The sequence below is a fragment of the Ambystoma mexicanum genome, chromosome 11 (genome assembly GCF_040938575.1).
Source record: "Ambystoma mexicanum isolate Mex_15411 chromosome 11, UKY_AmexF1_1, whole genome shotgun sequence".
Classification (NCBI taxonomy): domain Eukaryota; kingdom Metazoa; phylum Chordata; class Amphibia; order Caudata; family Ambystomatidae; genus Ambystoma; species Ambystoma mexicanum.
This window is the reverse complement of record NC_090934.1, coordinates 1357437255-1357460784: the sequence shown is the minus strand read 5'-3', so window position 1 is coordinate 1357460784 and position 23530 is coordinate 1357437255. Positions and strand designations below refer to the sequence as shown.

The following is a 23530-nucleotide window of genomic DNA, read 5'->3' as shown; positions in this document are numbered from 1 at the left end:
TGAGGTTGCTCGTCTATCCCAAAAAAGTTAATGATCCAAGCCACACAAACTGTGAAAAAGAAGAGTGGGGCAGAAGTGTTTTTGTGGAAAGAGACAAGCTATTGCCATCAAAAATGGATAAAGGGGGTTGACCAAATCAACGTTCAGGTTAACGATACTGCAAGGTGGGGTTGGATGGTGTTGTTGGGGAGCAAAAGTGTGAATGAGGGTTAGTTGCTTGTATTTCAAATAAGTAACATATGCCTTTAAACACTGTTATTTCATGACTGTCCATAATTTTGTGAACTGCAAAAACTGCCAATTTGAGCCCAGTCTTTACTATGGAGGAGTGAAATTCAATTTCCTAGGTCTTCAATCATCTGTTCAAAGTACTTGCTGAGGATCTTTTATTACATGTCACTGTAGGTAGAACACTCGGGCTTCCCCATGCCGTGCTTGAGCAGGTCATCCAGTCCCGCTATTTTCTTGGCATTCTTTGGTGTAAAATGAGAAAGCAAATCTACAAGTCCCAGAATGCTAAGAATAAAACCATCTTTGGGACCTGCCCTGGTATGGCATGTGGAAAATTGAGATCTATGCTTTTGAAAGAGTGGGAAATATGATGTTAGGGGATAGAAATTATATTTAATTCTGACATAATTCACTACCTTCTAAGACCCCAAGACTGATGTCAGAAATTTCCCAGAAAAATAGGACATGCATGTTAGGAGGTCATCAAAACAGAGTATTAATAAAGCGTCATGCACTTAAAGGCTACTGATGGGGTCTATTAAAGGGTGAAGAATTATGTACATTGGTCTCAAGCCCATGTCCGGCGTGAGTAGCTCATAAGAGTCCTGTTTTTTTGTTTGAGTTCTTGGTCTTGAAGCATTGGGTCACCAGAAAACTCGATAGGACTATTTCAGTCCTGGGTTTTGATTCAGCAATCCAATGGGGCTCATTACGAGTAGGGTGGTGCGGGTGAAAGTGGTGGTAACGGAATTGCCGCCATTTGTCCTGCTCCGCCATACAAGTTTGGCCCTGAAGTGGGGGATTTACCTCCAGCATTATGCTTCAGGTAAATCCTTCCATTTCTTGCTGAAAAATCGGCAAAATTGGTGGAAATACCGCCAGTGAAATTACCACTGTGCCAATTCTGCCAAAATCCCTCATGGAGTCCTATGAATTCCAAATTAATGGAGATTAACACCACCACCACAACCAGTAATTTGGCGATAAATACCCTGGACCAAATGGCAGTTACAGTAATTCCAGTGGGTGGTATTCTGCGAGATTTACCACCGGAATACCGCCCAACTCATAATGAGCCCCAATGTATTTAGGGAAGTTGCAGTCTTCCTTAACTTTCCTTCCCTTCAAATGGACAAGATGGTTTTGAACTCATGATACTAATCTCTCGTTAAGGGACAGCCGATGACTGAACTAATGATGTTTTAGAGCCACAGGCCTGATTTACAAACAGGTTTTCAATGGGTCTTTCCCATGTTATAATAGTTTTGTGAATCAGGGCCAGAGTACGCCTGGTTCCAGTATTGTGGTCCCATATTTATAGTGTGTAATGTCAAACTTGATGTACCACAATGCAAATCGCAAAACTAGGACTGGCCGGACTATTGACCCCTGCCTGGCATGGTTTGAGTCTCTTCCTGTGTAAGAGAAAAAAGGTGGTAAAAAAAGGTGTAACCCACAGACACACACACACCTGCTAATTGTTAGTAATAAAAGCATGCGCTAAGTACTTAACAGCGAGAAAGGACGTGCCAGCGCCTTACCAGTTCCTTCCTTTTCATACACTCCATGAGAACGATGAACAGCTGGTGCGCCTGGTTCCGACTGTAGTTGAAGGTCTTCTGGACAGTAACTAGAAGCTGGTCCCTGAGAGATTCACTGATTATCCTGATGAGAGAGACACAACCAAATGAAAGAAACACACGTGATCAGTAGGTGCCAATTGGCGACGTGTTTAAAACGTAAGACTACAAGACCCATAACACAAACTATCTGTACAAGACGCATAGCTGCTAAGGTTTCTAAGTGCCCTTGTGTCATGTGAGACACTTACAATGATTCTAGGCTTTTTTTTTTAGATAATAGTACACTGTGTATTTGGACTTATAGACCCTTCGTTACAATTGCTAATAACAAACCTACAAGTCCCAGAATGCAACGTTTTGTTTTCTTAAGATCCAGAAGAAAATGCCACTGTCAGCAATGACATGGAGCCATTTGACAGCTATGTGTATTGAAGCAAGATTTTTTTTGCCTTTGTTTAGTGTACTTCTTGTATGCAACCAGGTAATTTAATACTCTGCAGTTAATATGTATTTTAATTATTTGTATTAGTGGTGTTAGCTATTTTCCACTCGTTGAGCCATCACTTGAAAAACCACCACATTGATGGAAATTTGTTTATGACTCTTTCAGTATGGCGGGATATGAAACCGTAGACACTCCAGATGCTCTGGACCACAGCTCCCATCATCTCTACTCAGCAAAGTCAATAGGGAGGGTGTCCGAGTCCGAAACACCAGGAGATTCGCAGGTTGCAGACCCCTGGAGTAGGATGAAACGATGACTCAGTTTCACTGTGACATCAATTTTAGAGGACTGATGTTTCCTTTTACAATTCATTTGCAACGTGTGTTTAGGCTTAAATCCCATTTATACCCACAACTACAAAACCCACAATGCATTAATTTCTTAATAAAAAAGTGAGGACTAGAAATCGTGTGTCCTAGTAGAAAGAACCCCATTTGGTGTTTGAAAGACATATTTCTTCGGTTGATAAAGTTTTGTTTAAAGTGTCTGCACCTTTAAATTATGACATGATACATAGATTGGAATTATTTAAGCTTAAAAGTCTTCCTTACAAAGTGATTGTACAGCGCTATCAAGTTTTGTGGTAAGTCAATATAGAACTAGTTGTATTCTTTTCATTCTTGAAATGATTTTTCATTGTAAAAGCAGAACTACAAGTCACACGATGCAAGGTGACAGGAACTGGGCGCGCTGCTCACTTCTGGCCTGCGACTCACCGGTAGGTTTGGGGAAAATGTGCACTAAACCCGCATCTTGCGCATGTTTCCGGCCGCAGTGGCAGTGGCTGGCCTCAATAAGGACCAAAAGGTAGGATTTTAATATGCAGGCCATTAAGGATTAGAAAATAATTTAGAAAAAGGCCCCTTTCTGTAAATATTTCATGCTGTGGGTTTTGCGAGCACCAGTAATGTGTTTTTGTTTATTTTAATGCCACCCATTAGCTTCATTGAAATGTGTGGATACTTCATGATGTCTCAAATATTTCTAGCAAGCAAGTCAACTGATGGTGAAGCAGCATAAGATTCCACAGAGACAGAGTGATCCGTGCTGGGGGGGGGGGCTTCTTTTTGATCCGGGTCAAGAAAGTGACGACGGGGGAGGGGGGCCCTGGCAACACTCTGGGACTAGATGCCACTGCACATGGCAATTGAGTTGGCCATTTGGTTTCCCCCCCTATGCACGAGGGAGGACCACTCATTTAGAGGAAGAGGACACAATGCCATTGGAGGCGCGCGTATCTGTGTATTGGCGCACGCCAACCCAGGAACGAAAGTGGCTGCGCTGCAGCCGTGCCGTCAGCTTTGGGTGTCCTGCTGTTGCTGTGGTGGCTAGAAACTGAGGGGCAGAGGGGCACTGGGATGGCACAGGGGGTTCCCACTAACTCCTGTATTTATTTATTCCGCACCGGAGTCTGAAGGCATCAGGACGTACAAGTAAGAGACGAACAGGAACATCCCGCTCCTGTGTGGGCCTCCCAGTGGGCAGAGGACCCAGGTATCTTACACCCTGTTAGTACAGTGCCATTTCCCACAACTGTCTGCCTTGGTTGCTAAGCTTCACAGATGCTGATTTGGTGGCCCCTCCCACTGTTGCAGAAGATCTGCAGTTCCTTGTTGGGAATCCCCCTTAATTCAGCTAGCTCTAGGGGGCTTTTTCTGTCCATCCCTGCCTTCCTTTTTGAAGCGATCAAACAGCATTTCAGATTGTCATTTTGTCAATTGTGAAAGTTAGACTCTGTATATGTGTTTTATAAACCTTAGCACCACATTTCATTCAGTGCCGAAGGACATGTTATGGTTTAGCGATTGGACCGCACAGTGGTTGCGTGCAGCTTTCCTTGATATTGTGCTTATTAGACTGCTTTGGTAAGTGTTTGTAGAATGTGGATAATACGTTGTAAGACGATAAAGGTAACCAGTCTATTGCGCTCAGAGAATCCCATTAGACTAGTTTATCTGGTAGCCTGTCTGTCCCACCTAGAAGATCTTCTAGGACAACCAGCCGATTGCACTTGTTAGACTTAAGGGCAGCCGGTCCATAGTGCTGAGAACAGTCTACAAAGGTAGCCGGCTTTTTCTTCCCCACAGAAGATTGGATGATGCAGCGACATCAATGATAAGCTCCATCTGAGCTTAAGGTATGTATAAATGCACTACTTAGGAGGACATCCGCCGCAGGCACGGCTATCCATCGACGCACTCTAGCATGCAGCTACGACTATGACAAATTCAGTCTAGCTGGTCACAGTACCGTTTCACACTGAAACACGAGGCTTGCCGCAACAGCTCTGCCATCAGAATACAGTGAGAACACATGACAAATTCGGTCTAGGTGGGTACATATCGAGCCTCCAGCACTAGCGCTCTGTCCTGACCTCCATTCTAAGATGCCTTCCAATGAAGCTCCGGCTGGGCATTTTACCACTGCTAAGCCGTCTGAGGAAATGGAAACAGAATGGTTTTGATTTGAGTGCCACCTGCAAGCAGTGAAAGTGCTGAAAATGTTTTGCTCTTGTGTCCGGCTTGCAAACAATGATGTTCGCAAAAGATATCTAGTTTAGGGCTGCAGTCTGTTTGCCAAGAACCCGGAAACACGATGAACAAAAGATGGAATACAGGAGTGTGTCTTCCTATACGTGACGCTTCCACAGGGGGTAAGTGCGAAAATAAAAGTGGGGGGACTCATTAACATAGCAATTGAATGTGGTGTCACCAGAAATTTGCTTATCAAGGTGTCCTCTGAAAAAAGTGGGGAACTCTGTCCCCCCGCGTGTACGCTCAACTTGAGCCCTGGCCTTCCGGGATGTTGCCATAAAGTGGGTGGGAGGGAGGCCACGCTCCGGATGGCGTCATACCCCCTCTCTCCCCCGAAACTGAGAAGCAACTGTGAGCAAAAGACTGACCTTGCGTGAGCAGCCTTCACTGCCTTTATAACGCAAAGTCGTTCTTTTGTTCAGAGTGTTTAGGCCCTGAACCCTAGTTCCATGTTTGAGGAATAACGTGTAATTTAGCTTCTGCTTGAACCCCAGCAGATCATTCCTTTTAAATGGCAGCATGGTAGCTGTTTCTGAGCATGCTGGGTATGTCTGCCTCAGGAGATGCAAATTGGCCAAAATGGACTCTGAGGTATTTTTATAAGTAATAGTACACTTTGATATTTATTTCGAATGCTGTTGTAGAGTTACTTATTGTGGATGCACAATTGTTTTACTGCTTATGTATTCCTCACTTTATTTCATTTGATCTTTTTGAAGTTCTGTGTTATGTAGTCATTGAATTGTGTATCATGGTTTTATAACACTTGTGGAAATGTATGGCATAAAGTACCCTCTACTGTACGATATAAGGATATTGCAAGTCAGAGAAGAGTTCTGTGAACAAACAGAGGAACGAGGCCAAAGGCTGCATTCCTTTATAAGGCCACGGAACTCTGAGGTGACTTACAATATCCTTTTTTACGTACAATCGAAGGCATTTTAATCCTTGTAAAAAACAGGGACGTCATTTCACCAAAATGCGTAAGGGATGTCACATGACCCTTGACCTCCGATGACATTCACAGGACGTGATGTCATTTGACCCCACCCCAAGTGACATCATGGGAAGCGACAGAACACCACTTTAATGAGTCTAGCAATTATTGTATAGAATTACAGAAAAATTGTTTGTTATTCATATTCATTCTTATTTGGGGTCACTGCTCAAAGTGTTGTACTTGTGGAACCCCCTGTTTTTTTTTTAAGAGGCCTCAACATAAATTCCAGCCACTTCAGAAACAAAGAGCCACATGGCACTGGCCACAGGACAGGAGCTTCAATGTAAAAATGACGTCCCTGGTAAAAGATGGCCGCACTGTCATCCCTTTTAATACCTGGCCTCTTGCTTACTCTAATGTAAGAGATCTTCCAATAGCTGATTCATATCTGCTTAGAATCTCTTGCTGATATCCAGCTTGCAATGTTTTGCAGTTTAATAAAAATGTATCAAAACAAGTTTTCATGTTGTGCTTTAAAATAAGTAATAACATGCAGATTCTTTGTTTGCAGTTCCTAGGACCAATGCTCCAAAATCCTTATTGGACCTCTACAGGGCCAGAAAGGTGAAGCCAGGAGCCAATAAGTCAAGAGTCCCATGGATGTCACAAGAACCTACGACTTCCTGTCTCTGGCTGTTTCTAGAGTAAAAAAACATGTTTAAAATAGCAAGGGTTGGTGTACTGGTGTCTTGTGGTTCATTGTAGGAGTATTATTCAGCTCTCCCAGCACCTGTTACTGGAGCCTTACCCCGCATCCTCAGAATACTTGTGGGCAAAGGATATAATGTCCGATGCTCGACCGCTTCCGTCGCAAACAACAACCGGAATCGGGGGCTCTTCTCGCAGGCACTCCAGGACGATCGAGATCACATTGGGGCCCCCTTCTACGATTAGCGCAACCACGGGTACACCCTGCCCCAGGCCTAGGAGAGAAAGTACATGGACACTGCTCTCTCATGCAAGACACGGGTCATGATTTCATCTTCTATTCCCTCTAGGTGCACACCTGAGAAGGACATGCCGACAATCGCACAGTGCACACAATATAAGAGTTTGCTTAGTAATGATCAATATCCTACTCAAAACATTAGCACACATAGGAAGAGGTCCGTAAAACAGATGTAGAAATGACCTGGTTTGGAGATGGATCAATGCTACTCACATATAGGGGAATTTACTCTCACTATAGCCTAGGTTTGCAGAGGGCACATGTTCCTGAGTTTAAATAGCTTGGGGGCATCAGCCTGCTTCCTGGAAGACAGATATTCAGGGCCTATGGGAATGCACCATTATAAAACGCTTCTGTGAATTAGGCCCTCAGTCTCCTAAACATTTAGGATCCTGGCAAGGAAATATTAGGGTGGCAGTCCCGTTATCAAACTATTGGAAATGAAATATTTAAAAAAAGGAGATAAACCAAATATGTATTGAGTTGCACTGATGTAAAATAATGATCAATAAAGCACTGTCTTCTTGAATCTCAGTTGGGCACATAGACAAACACAGGATATGCCAGAAACCAACAGATCAAAGCAACAAAGAAAATCACAAAAGGAAGTACACAATGATGGCTTTCCATCCGGATCTGTGTGATGAAAACCTTAAAAGGGGAAGGAAATATGTGAATGAATAAAGGTAGAGGGGGAGGCCAGGACCAGGAGAAATACCACAGAACAGAAAGATGCAGTGTTGGGGCTTGAGGGGGGCTCCCAGGTGACCCCATGTTGTCTATGACAGCATCAGTTAATTTTGTTTTAATTGTCTAAATCATTCTGGGATTTGATATCCTCTTTTTACCATTTGTTGCATGAACCCTGACATTGCTGTATAAAGACAGCTTCTGGACTATATCACCAGGAAGGGCTGATGCTAAGGGGCAACTTGGCAGCTGTGCACAGGAGATCGAGCTTCTTAGATCCTTACAACAATTTCTCGGTGAGGCAAGTGCCCTTTTAAATAAACTTTAACCAAATATTCTCTGATCTACATTAAGAATGGCATGCACGCCGAGTTTTGGATTTGTATCATTATTGCACATGTAACCTTGACCTTCAATGGTTTAAGACAATGAGATGTTATTGAGCAAATCCTGCTGAAATTAGTGAACCTATATCAGTCATGGGCAACCTGTGGCCCTCCAGAGGTTTTGCCTACAACTGCGTCAGCTCAAGCCAGCATGGTCCATGCTGGGTGATCATGGGAGATATATGGTGAAACACCTGGAAGGCTGCAGTTTTCCCACCACTGACCTAAACTTAGATGATGCACTAACATCAAACCATGGAAAGGAGATCACGAGAAACAAATCGTACACATGCTTTTTGCTGGGCTACTCCATCAACGCAAACCAAAGGAGCTGACATTTTGTAGACCACATGAGGATCAGCACCTATTTCACCTTTACCATACGACTACACACAGTACTTAGCCAAACAGCACGGCTCTAGCTAATCTTCTCGTTGATAATTGACGTCGGACGGTGATATGTCGAATGCTGAGAATGAACCAGTTGGTCACGTAAGAAGCATGGCACTTAAGCATCCCTTTGCTGTCCCTGCCTCCCTTCAATCTCCAGGCATAGGATGACAAAGGGAAGCCCAGGGGTCATGAGTATCAATGGTGCCCCCTCCAGATGATAAGCTGCACAGCCATCAATATCCAAGGTGAATCAAGGGCCCCGGGACATGGCCGCAGTGGCAACTGTGAAGACGTGTTTGTAATGATGAATCAAAGTCATTGATAAATTATCAGGTTAATCGCTTTGTGATCACATCCGATGACTGTGGTCCTTGGGAAGTTCTGACTTCATCGTACGCTGGTAACACGTGCCCATGTTGCTCTCATATGAAGCATAAGAAAAGATCTAATGGTGCAATCAAATATTGGCTTGCAAGATGGTTCACGTAACACTAAACACATGGGTAATCCTTCAGACATCTCTGGGGTACCAGCAACAGAGGACGCAAAGATCACGCACCGATCATCACACTTCACCTACCCCCTCCTCTTGTACTTACGTGTGTTGATTTTTTGCAGCGATATGTGCTTTTCTAATTGACGCCGGAGCTTCACTTCCGCTCCGTATTTGCCCAGTGTGCCGTTGTCTGCTAAGATGAAGTGCGTATGGGAGTTGTTTAGGACTGACAGCTTGCTCAGCGGGTTTGACATGGTTTGATAAGGTTTTGTTACCTGTTAGGGGTTGCAACGTACAAAGTTACAAGTTGATCTTTTTGCATGATTAATAACATCCACCACACTCTAGGCCTGCTCCTTATAGGTATCTAAAATCCTAGGGCAGAGCAAATTGCCCCTCACACCCCTATGCCGTCCCCATGCACTTCATCTTATTCACTAGGGGTACCTGCCCCTACACATTTTACATGCACGCTACCTAATTCAGTAGGGGGTATCTGCATTCGGGTGGAATGACTGGCTGTGGGAGCAAGGGACCCTCAACTAGCACGTTCATGCTTGTATAAGTGTTGGGGTTAAACCCATGTGTGTATGTAAGGCTGTGATCGGTTCTGCGTCCACATAAGTGCAGGATGCACACTGGCAGTGAAAGTGTTAAGGGTCCCATTGCTGCCAATACCATTTTCACTTTTCCACCTACATCAAGGGTGGATATGTCAAAGAAAAAACAGAAATGCAAAGCATGAGCATTTCTATTGGAGCACAAAAACAAAGACAGGGATCAGAAGAGACTGTGCAATCTCCTTCACCTGGCATGTGACAGGGGAGGCCAGTGGGGTAACTTTGTTGATTTTTCTTGGGGGTTGGGGGCATGACTTCTAAATGAAAGGGGCCCTTGCCAAATGAGTGGGACAACATGGTGTGCCATGAAAGTTGGGGGGGGGGGGGGCAAGCATCCTTGTACCTGCCCTAAACGTACGCCGATGGGGAGGCCATATTCAGCCTAATGATTCTATAGAGGAAGCACAACCCATGAAAGTTGGGGGGGACAAACACCCTTGCCCCCCCCCCCATACTTACCACCGTGGGGGAGGCGAAGCTCAGCCTAATGATGCTATAGAGGAAGCACAACACATATCGACTCCTATTGTGAGTCAGGCATGAGTGATGGCATGCACCTTAAACACTTGCAACCTTCCCCAGACAACAAACTCAGTGGCTGGAGAGGAAATAGAGGAACGTTTGTGCTCATACCTCTCACAGACTGCGGGTCTTATCTTCACTCGTGTGCACCCTAGCTACACTCGTGGGGAACGCGCGCAGACATTAAAAGCGGGAAATGGCTGCCAGTGCCTAGACTGCACAACTCCTGAGCTGCACTTGACTGACACAAAGTTTGGAATTAGTCAACTACCCAACCTCTGTTTACTCAGTAACTGTGCCCCGTGTCTGTCCAGGGCCTTTTAAAGTGCATAGGCTCTGCTCCCTCCACCCCGCACCCCCAATCGTAGACTGCATCATGTATTCTTCATTTGCCACAAACAAAGTATCTCCTGATGACCCCACTACCCCCCCCACCCCCAGTATCCCTTGCGTCCCACAGTCTCATATGGTGTATGGTGATCTTTGGATCAAGGACTACTCTGTTGCTGAAAAATGTTAACAGGTTTGTGATGGTGCCCTGGAATCAATGGACAGGTCCCCCAAACCACCAGCACCCCACCCTGCGACTTGCAGGTCACTAGAATGAATCCCTGGCACAGCTGATCCAGCGTGTCCTCCTGATAAGGTCAATACATTGAGCTGGGGAAGGAGAAGACCTTCTGTGATGGGATAAATATATTATTATTATTATTATTATTATAGTCATCCTAATAGGGTGGGCATGCCACTTGCAATTCCAAAGATTCTAAAAAATGTAATTCTTCTGTACCTATGGTGTTAAGTCACGCAAGCAGTTTTTTAAAAATTCTGCGCCAATCACCAACCTAGCGGTCCAACAGTGCAGTGGCGTGTCTGGCTAGAGGCAAATGGCTCCCCTGTCAGACAGGTACACAGACTGCGGGCTACAAGAGAATAGAAACGGGCAGCAGAGGAAGTTGGCGGGCCAAGTGGGGGAACAGTTAAGTGGGCCTTAAAGATTTGTGTAAGTAAGAGAGTAAAGGGCAGGAACAACGTTTGGGGGTAGCGGTCATGCCTGTAGAGCCAGTGTAGAACGATCAGAGTACAGCACTGATTAGCAAAGGGCGACCTGCTCAATGCTCCTATGAATGAAAGTATGCCCCCTGTGGGAAGTTTCTAGTACTTACCGGGAAGTACAGAAATTTGTTAATTATACCGAAAGAGTTTTAGTAGACGGTTGCTTCCCTTGACCAGTCCAGACAAAGAGTGCACATTTAATGACAAACTGAAAAGTTACTCAGTAAAATGTGAATATCGCCAATGAATATTCAATTCTATCATTGCATGCTGTATGTTTGCAGTGACCTTTCCTATAATAATATAGACATCTTTTCATAATTTCCACATAATTGTTTCACGCATTTCACATTTGAGTGCCCCGGGTGTGGTTTCAGAATGTGTTAACAGGATGCACAGGAATGGTAGGCAGTAGGACCAAAGGGGGTGCTTGAAAAAGGCTTTTGCTAGAATGCTGATACAGGCCTTTAGTCCTTTCCAGAATTTCCGGAGTTTCATAGTTTCACTCCAATAACAGAGAAAGCTCTCCTGCCATGTGTCCACTATACTGTGAGCGGGCTAATATTAAACATTTAGAATTTGGAAATTAAGGGAGGGATTATGGAAGATGTTTGACCACTGCACTGAAAAGTTCTGGCCATAAACCCATTTATATCCTGCATAAGGACCTTGTTGTAAAATAAGAGTTCATGCACAGGTTGTCTTGCATTTGTGTTGCTGATTACTGTGTTTTTCCTATTGCATGGCAATCTGTTTTATCCATATGTGGTAAGTCACCAGGCCTCGCAAAATCTACTCGACCACTCGCACAGTCAAGGAGTTTTTATGAAGGTCGAGTACCATTTGCATGGTACCTTGCTGGGTAGTACAAAGACATTCTGGGATGTTTGATACTTTTAATTGTCATTTACTGCAAACAAACTTTGCAGTAAATGTCAAATAAAAATGTCACTGTGCATGGCTGGCCTCTGGGTGGCAGCAGTGCACCAAACATGAAGTGGGTTTATGGTGACATTCACCATTATATAGAAAGTGCTGGTAAAAAGTGTTGTCATTCATGACCGTGGGTCAACTGCATTTCTCTTAGATCGAGTAGGTGAACTAAGCTAACCTACTTGCATATCTAATGAGATTTTAAATCATTTACAAGGCCTGCTCAGACATGAGTGAAACCAAGTTACAGCAGAAAATACACATACAAACATTGAAAACATTGAACATGTGGAGAAACACAGATTATTTAATTTGTCATGTCCAATTGCCAAGATGTGCATCCTTAGGTTTTGGAAATCACACCTAGCCCCTACACAGCCTTTGTGGCTGAAAGAATTAGCTCATTCAAATGAAAGGGAAGAGACCTATATCCCTGCTATCCCAGGGTCTCACCCTCCTAAAAATATATGGGAAGGATATCAGGCGTATATGTACAATATATTCTAACCTTTCTTTTGCCTATCATATTTCCCTCACATTTCGCTCCTGTCGCTTTCACCTTTATAATATTTGCAGAGTCCGTCCCTTTCTGACGTTTCATGCTACGAAACATCTTGTCTCCTCACTCATTTTTTTCTCGCTTATTGTATTGCTCTGTTACGCTCTTTGGCCTTCCCTGCTCACACCAGCTCCTCTTAAATCAATCACTCTTCTACTCGCTTATTTTGTCTTCTTCCCTATCGGGACTCAGTCTCTCCTTCTCTTGCCTATCTTGGTTGGCTACCCTTCCATTCTCAACTTAAATTTCATTTTCTTTGCTTCGTTTTTAAATCTCTTTATGGGCTCGCACCTGGCTACCTTGCTTCTCTTCTTTCTTTCTATACTGCCTCTCATACTTTTCGTTCTTCCTGGCTTTTTGGGTTGAACGCTCCCCCCCCCCCTCCTGTGCTCAATCCCGCTTTTGTTCTTTTCAGCTCTTTTCTCCTCTCCATTGGAACATGCTCTCCCTGTGTCTCTGCTCTATTACTTCCTACTCTCTGTTCCGTTGTTCTTTGAAAACGCACCTGCTCCACTCTCCTTGATTGCCTGTTACCAGAAGTGTCTGAGTGTTGATATGCACTACTGATTCTTAAGTACCGTTGTTCTCTTTTTATGTAAAGCGCTTTTGACAAAGGCAATATATAAAGCACAATAAAAATACAAATACAAAAATAAAAAAACAATACAACTGCAGCTGCCAACATAATATGATTCAAATGTCTGCGTACCCTGTGACTGTCTGCACTGTTGTGTGAACCAACTGTAATTCTTATAGGATGAGAAGTTGTGAGGACAAACGCACTTTTAAAAGAATGTTGCACCGTAATTGCTCTAGATAGTAAGAGAGTGATGTGTACCTCACTGATACCTTAATAAAGATGATTAAAAAAACTGACCATGAAGGAAACATCAAATTCTGGATATACCTTGTCCAGTGGAGAATGGGGAATCTGGTTGGACAAAGTGCAAGACACCCAACAACAGGGCACTTGTGTACAGATTCTGAATATTTTGCACTTTTTTTGATAAAGGTAATGGGCTCTTAGAGTGACATTAAGGAAACGCAATATTTTGGGCAATTTGGGAGCTCAAACCATGTAAGAGCATCAGAACATGGTCAGTGAGCAGTAGTACATGACAACACATAGACTATTAATAATAGTTATGAAATTAGAAAAACGTGCTGCATTGACTATGGGTAGTTTAAGATGTCAGGATGGGTTGGTGAACGTCTCTTGCTACTCACTCACCCACAAGGGCCAGGTTGGATAGAGGGACATTGCACTCATGCCACTGTTGATCAGCCAAATAGGGTTCAATATTATTCCCTACAAGTACTTACATCCCTTCCCATGAGGTCCTCTTTGTTCTCCACGATGCCCCAGGGTGCGATTCCTATGGCACAAATTCGTCCTCTGGACTTGGACGAGTGGTCTTTCAAGGCATCTCCCACGTGCCGGATGACACCTAAGTCATTGGATTTCCAAGGGGCAAGGTTTACTAACCATGTAAAAGACATACACATGACCTTCCATTCGACCACATAAAGATGCATTGTGTAAAATTCCATTATGCCCATAAAATGCCTACATGTCCTTGAAGCACATAGGCTTTAAGAAAGAGATACGCCATGGTATGATAAAGCAAGCTAAGCACGTGGATCAGTTGTGCAATACTTTACAGGGGCAAGATTGGCATACACTAACAAAGTGCACAACGGCAGATGTTCACCAAGCATATTCTCACAAAGTCTCATAGCAGTTCCCTAAGACAAATCAAAACACTACTCATGTTTTTAAAGGCACATAGATTGAGTTTGGAGATACAACACATAACACAGAGTGCAGTGGAAGAATGGGGTACCTGGATGAAATTCCATTTCCGGTTCCCACTTTTCCCCAGATCTTCTCTGTCTAGCCCAAGCAGTGATTAATGTAATAGTGGACACTCATAGGACCTCACATTGCCCTTACTTTGCTCTATGTATGTACTTCATATTGCCCTTACCGCAGGTAGTGGTAAACTGATGACAATTTTCAGAAAGATTTTTAACTTCTGTTGGATACATCATTATTTCACCAAGGACAAATAGGCTCCAGTTGTTTTGCTGTTGAACTACCACATAGGACATCATGTATTATTGCGCTCTTTTTGAATAGATATCAATACATTGTGCATTCAATACATGCAATATGGGTCTAGTAATGTATTCCTCTCTTGTTTGGTGTATTTAGTAGTGGACAGCAGCATTATGCTATTGAATTAAAATGCTTGGGTATCCTGGAGTAATCATGCTTTTAAGTCCTGATGAACGGTAAACTGTTTTTGGGCTGAAACTGGTCGGCAGATCAGTAAGTGTGGGATGAAATGGTGACACAAGTCCAAACCTAACCTTCATATTGAGCAACTGTTTTTTCACTGGTTGACATTAGGCCCAAAACTGAAATGGCTGACTGATTTAATTAATCGGAAGTGAGATCACAAGGCTATTTGTATGTGATACTATGTGTGGTTTTTTTCACCTTATTTGATTTGAGTTTCCAAGTGCAAAGACTCTTTCATTTCTCGTTCTTTTTGGATTCGGTGCCTTACGAGGCACGGTAAATCGTTCTGGCAAGCTCCCTCATTTGTGAATAAGGAAGGCCTTAGATATCTTGTAATATTGTACCATTTTGCAGTGTGCTCAATATTGTGCTACGATACTTCACCAAGTAGGGCAGACTGAGATCTTTGGCTAGGCCCTCTTGTCAGGGCACATGGCTACTAGGCATTTGCCGAGGTGAACCAGTCATCAGCTTGCCCTCTGATCTTCTTGGAGCATAAAAGAGGCATGTGGGCCACTATGACCATATCTTAACATAGAACCTATTTTGTGTTGAACTGGGAGGCATGCAACAAAACTCTAAGGGATGCTCGTATCATCCCAGGTGTGCATGTCTAGATCCATACAGAGAACATTATAGTAACATTAATAGCAAATATATGGGCTACATGCCATGTCATTTGAAGGTATCTCAGTGGGTTACACAGTATCAATGTGTGTTACATTAGCTTGTATGTGATTAGTTAACTCTACTATAATTCCAAGATCTAAAGCTTTCTTGCTGCAGTGTGCACAGCAAAACATCGACCACTTAAAATCATCTATATGCCTCAAACTGATGTAAAATTAACCCAGAAGTGGTGGGCTGACCTGTCAGCATCACCGACTTGTATATGTTCTCCTGGGTAGCCGTGGATTTTATGGAGTCGAAATGTTGTGATTGTGAAGGAAGTTAAGGTTCTAGGTCACATACACTAATCAAATGTGACCAGGAGCGGCATCTTTCATTCATTTGAAGGATCTATGTGACATTGTGTTCCAGTGAGGTAGCTGTATTCTTGTCCCCTTACTAGCAGTGCTACTGTGAATTCCGGACCGATCCTGAAGTATCTATACTGTCAAGCACCCTTATATGATAGCACGTAAAGTACTACAGCACCTACCCATGGTAGAACAGGCGCCTCCTGAAGTGATGTCCAGTTGAGTTTATTGAAGAATATTTCTCTTTGGTTTTAGTGTTAGACTTTGGAAGGCACAGAAGCTCACCATAAACTAAGGATCTCTATAATGAGACTTATAGTGTTGTGTTCCTAGGTGTGTAAAACCCGGCCCATGTGCAAGGCCATCTGTGATCCAATGGGTAGGGTGCACAGATAACTCACATGTATGAAGTGTTATCTGTGCCCATTGTATTTCTTTTGTTATCCTACTGTATTCTTTTATCCAAGTGAATCTTCGGTAACAGCGCCACGGTGCCTGAGGGCCGCTGCGCACTTTATAAGTGCAAATAAATAAAAATAAATAAAGTCTGTGAGTTGGACGTTTTTTAGCCCGAATCAGAGGCGTGTTCCAAATATTGAAAATCCTCAGGAATTGATCGATTCTTGGGAGAAACAAAACATGTCAATAAATAATAAATGTTAATATAGAATGGCAGGTGTTAACTGAGGTATTACTGACCTGACCAGTTCAGGAATACCATGTGACACATTTACATTGGTAAGAGAATTAAACAAAGCAATATACGTATGGAGGAGTCCAGTCTGTAGTGGTCTTACCCGTGCTGACTCCTCCGGTGAATATCCAGGCCCCGGTGGTCATCGCAGCCTTGATCAGCCCTTTGCCAAATACTTGCTTCAGTTTTGGCTGCATCTCGAAGTTCTGAAGTCCCCCGTGGACAGAGATCAAAAGTTTGGGAAGCTCCAGCTGCCAGTCCTTCACCATCAGATGAAGAAGTGAGTCGGGCTTGGTGTCGTAGGATACGCGGATGTACTGCAAGGAACAGTGAACAAGTGTTGTTGCATCTCTGCATTTCTTCATGTCAATCATGCATAAAACAAACATGGAACACACCTGAGGGAATTTGTGTTGTGTGTTCAACGACCTATGACCCATTATGATTGAGAAGATGAAAAACTTTGGGCAAGAATCACCCCAACTAGAAGCCAACAAAGGTTTCACAATCCAAGCAAGCCAATCAACACCAGAATTGCTTGGACCGATCAAGTGATGGTGATGAGGATTTCCCAAAGTATTTAATGCCAGAATAGCGGGTGCCCACCTTACCCGACATTTGTGTAATCAGCGCTCCCCTTACCATGGCCTTGTTTGAGTGTCCACCGCCCTGGAACTCCAGAATCCCGTAGGCATCGGTCGGGCTGCTCTGAGTGTGCTTACTGATGGACCATTTCTCAGGCTGACTTTCCACTTGTTTGTTGTCCTCGCCATTTCTATTTGCTGTCACATTTTGAGGTACCGGGACATGCTGAATGAGGGGCTGACCACAGCAACACCTGAAACGGCACGGCAGTACGTGTCAACTATATTTGACAATCATTGACATAGAGTGAAAGGTGGGATGTGCGATACTCGAGGGCCCAATCCAGGATTGGAGTTTGACACCCCTGGCTACCCGCAGAGTGACCTCACCACATCTTTAACATTCCTAGTGAGTGGTGCACATTGATATTAGGACTCTGCATCAACAGTTTAGTCTTTTAGGTGATCACAAGTCAGTAGGTGCCCTGTGCTGATAGCTCCGTCTTCTAAAAATCATCGAGTTCATCATGATTCAAAACAGGGCATGGGATAGACCCCTGCTTCTGATGTTTCACCACATGCTTCACTTTCTCAGGCAACAAAGTTTGAAGCTCTCTCGTCCAGGTCTACAAGCACCCATGGAGATACGCAAACGAGGGAAAGAAACACTGCTTGGATATGTTGAATTAAGAGCCAACCAGTTAGGACAGATCGAGCTAGGATCATCTCTTTTTTACGAGGGTAAATCTGGTCAGAATAAAACACGTCAGCCCATCCGACATTTTAGACAATGTTACTATCTGCAGATCCAGAATGGATCTTTGTCAATGTCCACTATAATCATTTTCCTAGCAGCACTTGCCCAATCACAAAAAGGTTGCTCAAAATCCACTCCAAATAGCTGTCACATGAAATTCTCTTGTACCTTTGCAAAATGCCCACCCAAATACTATTGCATTTTCTGAATCACCCGGGAAGGTGGAGCACACAACCCAACGCATTTTATGCAATCTTAGGGTTTATACTTCCCCGACGCCCACACAAATCAGTGAATACCCTCTTGCATAGGTGCCAGCAGGCTTTGCTGCCAGCACATTGACTAGCACCAAAATATACGCAATCTGATCCAACTAAGATGAAGGTGTATTCTTGGGGGTTTAGTCAGGGCTACTAACCAGAGATTCTCGCTGCCAATGTAAGGAGAGGTTCAAGGTAAAACTCTGCCAGCTGCCACCTCGAAGTCGTACTTTAGATTATGGTCTAAGAGTGCTGTTCATTTCAAGAAGAACTTGCATCTTGGAAGTAAAGTAGAGATTGGGGAGCCAAAAATTTGGGACTACTCAAAAATTCTCTCTTAGATGGAAAGACACCAGCAAAGAATGCTCATGCTTGCGTGCGTGTGTGTCATCGTTTGAGCCAAGTCACAGATGCCACAGGGCCAACCAGTAGCCATCACTGGAAGCTCACCTCCAATTCAGAGCCACATGAGCAAAGCATTGTGGGTATGAACATTAGCCCACCTGCAAGCCTTTTGCTGCACAACATTGCCTTTGTCTTAGAGGGCAGTGCTATTTTATACATAGCTTGATCAACCCAAGACAGACCATTCCATGGGAGATGGCGATCATCTGGCAATTGCAGAGCTTTGAAGCAGACCTATGAGTGTATTGTACAATTATTGCAAATGTATGCTATTACGCATAAGCAGGTATCCAGGAGGCAGAAAAAAACAACAAAATTTTAGAAAAAGTTCTGAATCAGATGCAGCGCCTAATACAGTTCAAGAACAGTCTACGCTGCTAAAATCAGCCAACAATCAACCACCTGCTACCAGCTTCCACATCCTATGTTTCTGTGTTCAACACACCAAGCAATGGGCGCCAATTGTATCTTGTCACACAAACTCTCGGCCAACCCCCCGCCCCCGCACTCACCGGCTAACATCTTTGTTGTTGGCAACTACGTAGATGCATTCGCGTTTGGAAAAAGTCTTCTCTATCCATGCCTTTTGACCCTGGAAGAAAACAAGACGTCAGACTGAGGATGCCAAGGTGCCAGGGATGGACGTGATGGGTTGAGGGCCTCATTTACAATGAAGTTCTAGGGGGAAATTGGGATATTGTGGAGCTTTGTGTCTCCAAGGAACGAGCAAGGAACAAGGCATTGCAAGACCAGCTGTGTGTGTCCAGTGGCGACGAGGAGGCAGGGGCGAGTGGCCAATACCATATGTTGTCGATTGATTGCTTACACGACTGTGAGCGGCACTATTACTTTCTATGCAGTGAGAAAGTTACATTCCCGAAATCCATCTCCACAATAAGCTTTTGTTAAAACACCTGGGGCCCGATTCATGGAATTATTTTGCAAGGTGACTTTGCACGCCCAACACAAACCCTGATTCATGGAAATGTGCACAGTGTATTTTTGCAGTGCAAAGTTCATTTTGTATTGCAAAAATGGCTCTGCAATGACTTTGCACTGCAAAAATTCACTTTGCATAGTTCCATGAATCAAGATTCGAGCTGGCAGTGCAAAGTCACTTTTCAGCAGTGCAAATAATTCCATGAATCAGGCCCTCAATCAACAGTCATGGCACCGCTTGCAATATGCCCCTTTTTATGGCTTTAGTTGCATGTTTCATAAACATGGATGGGGGGGTACCCTAAAACACCTTGGAAAGTTCCTACCCAGAATGAAGTGATGAGGCTGGAATATATTCTGCACAGAATGCACCCCTTTGCTACAAACAGAAGCTGCTAGGCAGGGGTATTGTCTGGACAAAGTTTCCTCCACTCAACAAGCAGAAGTGATAGGGTGGGGGGCATATGATGGACACAATATGCCTCCCTCACCCTCCACGTGTGACTACACAAGGGCCACCCTTCTCGAAATCCTTGTGCCTGTAAAGTGCCAAGGCGCCATCGGAAAGACATTGGGGCACAGCGACTGATAGGCCACTACCGGTCAACAATGGTGATCTTTTTTAGTCAGCATCATTGGTACCCCTCCATGAGGGAGATTGAATGTGAATATTCATATGTGATCACGTCAGAAATATGAAAACACCAAGTGCCACTGGCATGTGCACAGGCAACCTGAAAACATTTCAGAATATAATATTTCACTTCATGCTGTAAAGCAGTATACAAAATAAAGAAGTGCACTAGAAATAATGTTGACAAAAGGCACAATGCCTGCAGCTAAGTAATGAACTGCTTCCCCTTTTTGGTCAATATATCAGTCAACCAAGAATATTACAGCACACTGTACCACGCTATCTCAGGTAGGGCACCTACATGCAAACATGGTAAATAGCTGACTACTTGGGTGAATCTGAAAGAGTTCATGTTAAGAGTTACATTGCTTGCAAAATCTACTCACACAGTTGAGTAGATTTTATGAAGTGTGTGTACCATTTGCATGATACTCGAACTTGCTGAAAATTATGGGGATGTTTGAAACTTTAATTTGACATTTACTTGCAGTAAATGGCAAATGAAATTTCACTGTGCATGACTGGCCTCTGTGTGGCAGCATTGTACCAAATATGAAGTGCATTAATGGCGACATACACCAATTTACAAAAAGCGCTGAGACATTTCTTGTCACCCTTCGCCAAGGGGCGAGTGAATTTTTCTAAAATCGAGTATGTCAACCAAGGATCTAGACCTGCAGGTCTACTGTGATTTTGATGCATTTGCGAGGCCTCTATAGGTACATTAAAAATTTGGGGTGGTGTCCCATGCTTCATGGCAGTGGCACATGTAGAAGGAAACCCTGCATGAGTTGTTATACCAGATCATTTTATTATACATATGCTTTCTTTGACTTTCTTGTGTGTAAGGTATCGATGATGCAGAAGGCTTTCATTCTTTAAAAACAATCAACTCTACATACGTGACATGTAACTAACATGTTTAAGTAATTAGTGAGGTAGTTGGATCATACAAAACAGTTCAGGGAATCTAGTGGTAAATTGAAAAATATAACAAAATGTATTAAACACATCTGTAAAAAAATACAATGAATGAGTCTAAAGACAATCAATACATCAATTCAAATAAAAACTATTAAAACATAGTCTGTGACTGGTTATATCCTAATGTTGGCACTCATATGACTGAGAGTTGATTAATAAAGAAGAAGAAAGAGAATCTTGACTCTTAATTGTCCTTCAGATTGTAAACATATACAACGTGTTGTTTTTATCTAACATAGCATCACAATTTTATAACTAATTATAGCTCTCAACATGTTTCTGTTCACTGTTGTCATTCTGGAACATTCATCAGGAGTTGTAGAAGTCACCTAGGCTATTATAAAGTGCAATCTATGTCTTCCTTTCTTTGAGCTGTATCAGCAGAGGTTCTCTGAACTGATACTGTGAATATCCAAATGTTTGGAAAAATCTTCTTCGAAGCGGCTAGTAAATAGTTGCCTCTGCCATTAGTATCTTCATGAGGTTGAATTCAATGGGCCCTCTTTTCATGAGTGAGTAGTAATATCTCTTTAAAAGTTCTTTGGTATCGACACAGTAATTTAATCTGTATGGGCTTCAGTCTTCGTAAGGTTGTATTCAATGCACCCTTATTGCAAAAGTGAATGGTAATATCTCTTCAGGTGTTCTTAGATGTTAACACGAGAAGTTAGTCCGTAAGGGCTTCATTCTGTTGGTAATCAGGAATTACTATTTCGTAATTCTGGCTCAATAAATTGTTAGAGCTTGGAATGCATACCGAGCCACAAAAAATGTGATAGGACTGATTTTTCTAGGATGTTCTGCGGAGTAACTTAGACTTCCATTTTGAACACGCCGCCTGCAAACCCCCTTCTGTCAGTCCTCACAAAGACGACATTACTTGCCCCAGTGGTTTGTCTGTCAACGCCAGTGTTGGGAAAGCAACCCCAAGCCGCGCAGATCGGAAGAATGCTCCCTAGACGGCCTTTGAAGTTTCACTGCACTGGTTTGTTTAATGGTTTTATTCGGAGCTTGATTTTAATCCCGGTCGAATAATAGCGCAGGCATTCACTGTCTGAACATCATGGCGCGCGTTCACAAGCTTGGTTTAATATTAAGCATACAGTGTGGGTATCCAGGGGCCACATTAAAGACCCTTTCCAGAGGTGCACGGAATTTGCCCGAGGGCACTCTAGTTAAAACACCTCATTCTTTCAATGCATGTTTGCACCAGGGCATTGATTGTCCTGGGGATACATGGGCGACAATGTTAGCTTTGCCTAGTGCTAAAACCATGCCCAATGTATACAAACCTAGGGGTAGGGAACCTAAACAGGAGTGCGCATACACTCGTCTGCATTATGGAATGGGAAAGCTTGAAAGAAATGGGGATATGCTGCAGTAGCAGGGGATCTGGTGACTTCCCTAGGTGACCTATTAGATCAAGTTAAACAAAAAGCATAATTGTCCTCTGCTTGCCGCGCGCTACACCTAAGTGAATTAATGTTCTATTGCTTTTCCCATCTACGTTTCGAATGCAAAAAGTTTGAGAAATACTGGATGTGATTTCAGGAACTGTTATATGCATTGACACAAGGACAAGCGAGTCCTGTTATAGCGAAAGAGGGTCATGTGTTTTTTCATGTTTTATTGTTAGGTTTACTTCGTGGTTTGATATGTAATTCACTAAGTATCCCTACCCAGTGAACATTCTGTAAACATGTCCACATTATCTGATTGCTGTTCACAAATAAATATAGCCAGACAGGCCGAAAACTGAAATGGTACCTTCTTTTGGGTACACCGACAGTAACATAGGTGCAGAGCGCTGCAAGCAGAGGACTATTGTCCTTTTTCTTTACCATGTACAATTATAGTTGCACTGGTCAAAGTTTCTGAAGCTAGGCCCCAAAACGTCCAACTTCAGTCCTCAGAGAGGAGACGGATCGAAAGAGGATTATCTCAGTCTAGATACTGGTTTCTGATCAAGTCACTGACAGATAAATAGAAGGATTAAGCGTTGGCGCCCGAACTGTTGGAAAGTACCATTAGTCGTAATAGGGGACTTTTGGGAATGGCGGTGACATCCATGCACTTCTCATTGGAATGGCAAGGGATGACCCTGCACACCATCTGGTGTTTAGGCCCTCTGGAGCGGACAGTGCAGGTCAACTTTGTCAGCACAGTGATTTCCCAAGGTGACCTTTGACCAGGGCCGGCCTTAAGGGCAGCAGCGCCCTGGGCGAAATGGTGCCCCCCGCACTCCCACGGCCACTGCGCGCCCTTGGTTAACAGGGGGCGGGGCCAGGATGGGCAATTTAAAAAAAAAATGTTTTAAACTCCTCACTCTGGCAAGGAGGTTAAATAAGGTGCGTTAGCACCCCATTGTCATTGAATGAGCCCGCCACTGCGGGTTCATTCAATAACAATGAGGCGCCTGCCACCACGCCAGCTCGGGGGAGCCCTTGAAAGACTCCCCCGAGCTGGCGTGGTGGGGAGCTAATGGCACCTTTTCTTATGAAAAGTGTACGTGGCGCAGGGGCGCATTTAAA

General features: G+C 43.6%; 1 protein-coding gene across 2 annotated transcripts in view; it reads right to left on the bottom strand.

The window, feature by feature from the left end:
• TRPM1 (transient receptor potential cation channel subfamily M member 1) overlaps positions 1-23530 on the bottom strand; it is a 594536-nt gene that overhangs the window by 242470 nt on the left and 328536 nt on the right. Inside the window, exons 2-8 of one of the 2 annotated variants that reach the window (XM_069624914.1) lie at positions 18955-19034; positions 17079-17274; positions 16540-16753; positions 13781-13905; positions 8871-9042; positions 6602-6776; positions 1773-1896 (exon numbers count right to left, since the gene is read on the bottom strand). In XM_069624914.1, coding sequence (XP_069481015.1) covers positions 1773-1896; positions 6602-6776; positions 8871-9042; positions 13781-13905; positions 16540-16753; positions 17079-17274; positions 18955-19034 — 1086 coding nt within the window. Of the gene's footprint in view, positions 1-1772; positions 1897-6597; positions 6777-8870; positions 9043-13780; positions 13906-16539; positions 16754-17078; positions 17275-18954; positions 19035-23530 lie in introns of those variants that run through there. The other variant, XM_069624913.1, reaches the window with a different exon arrangement.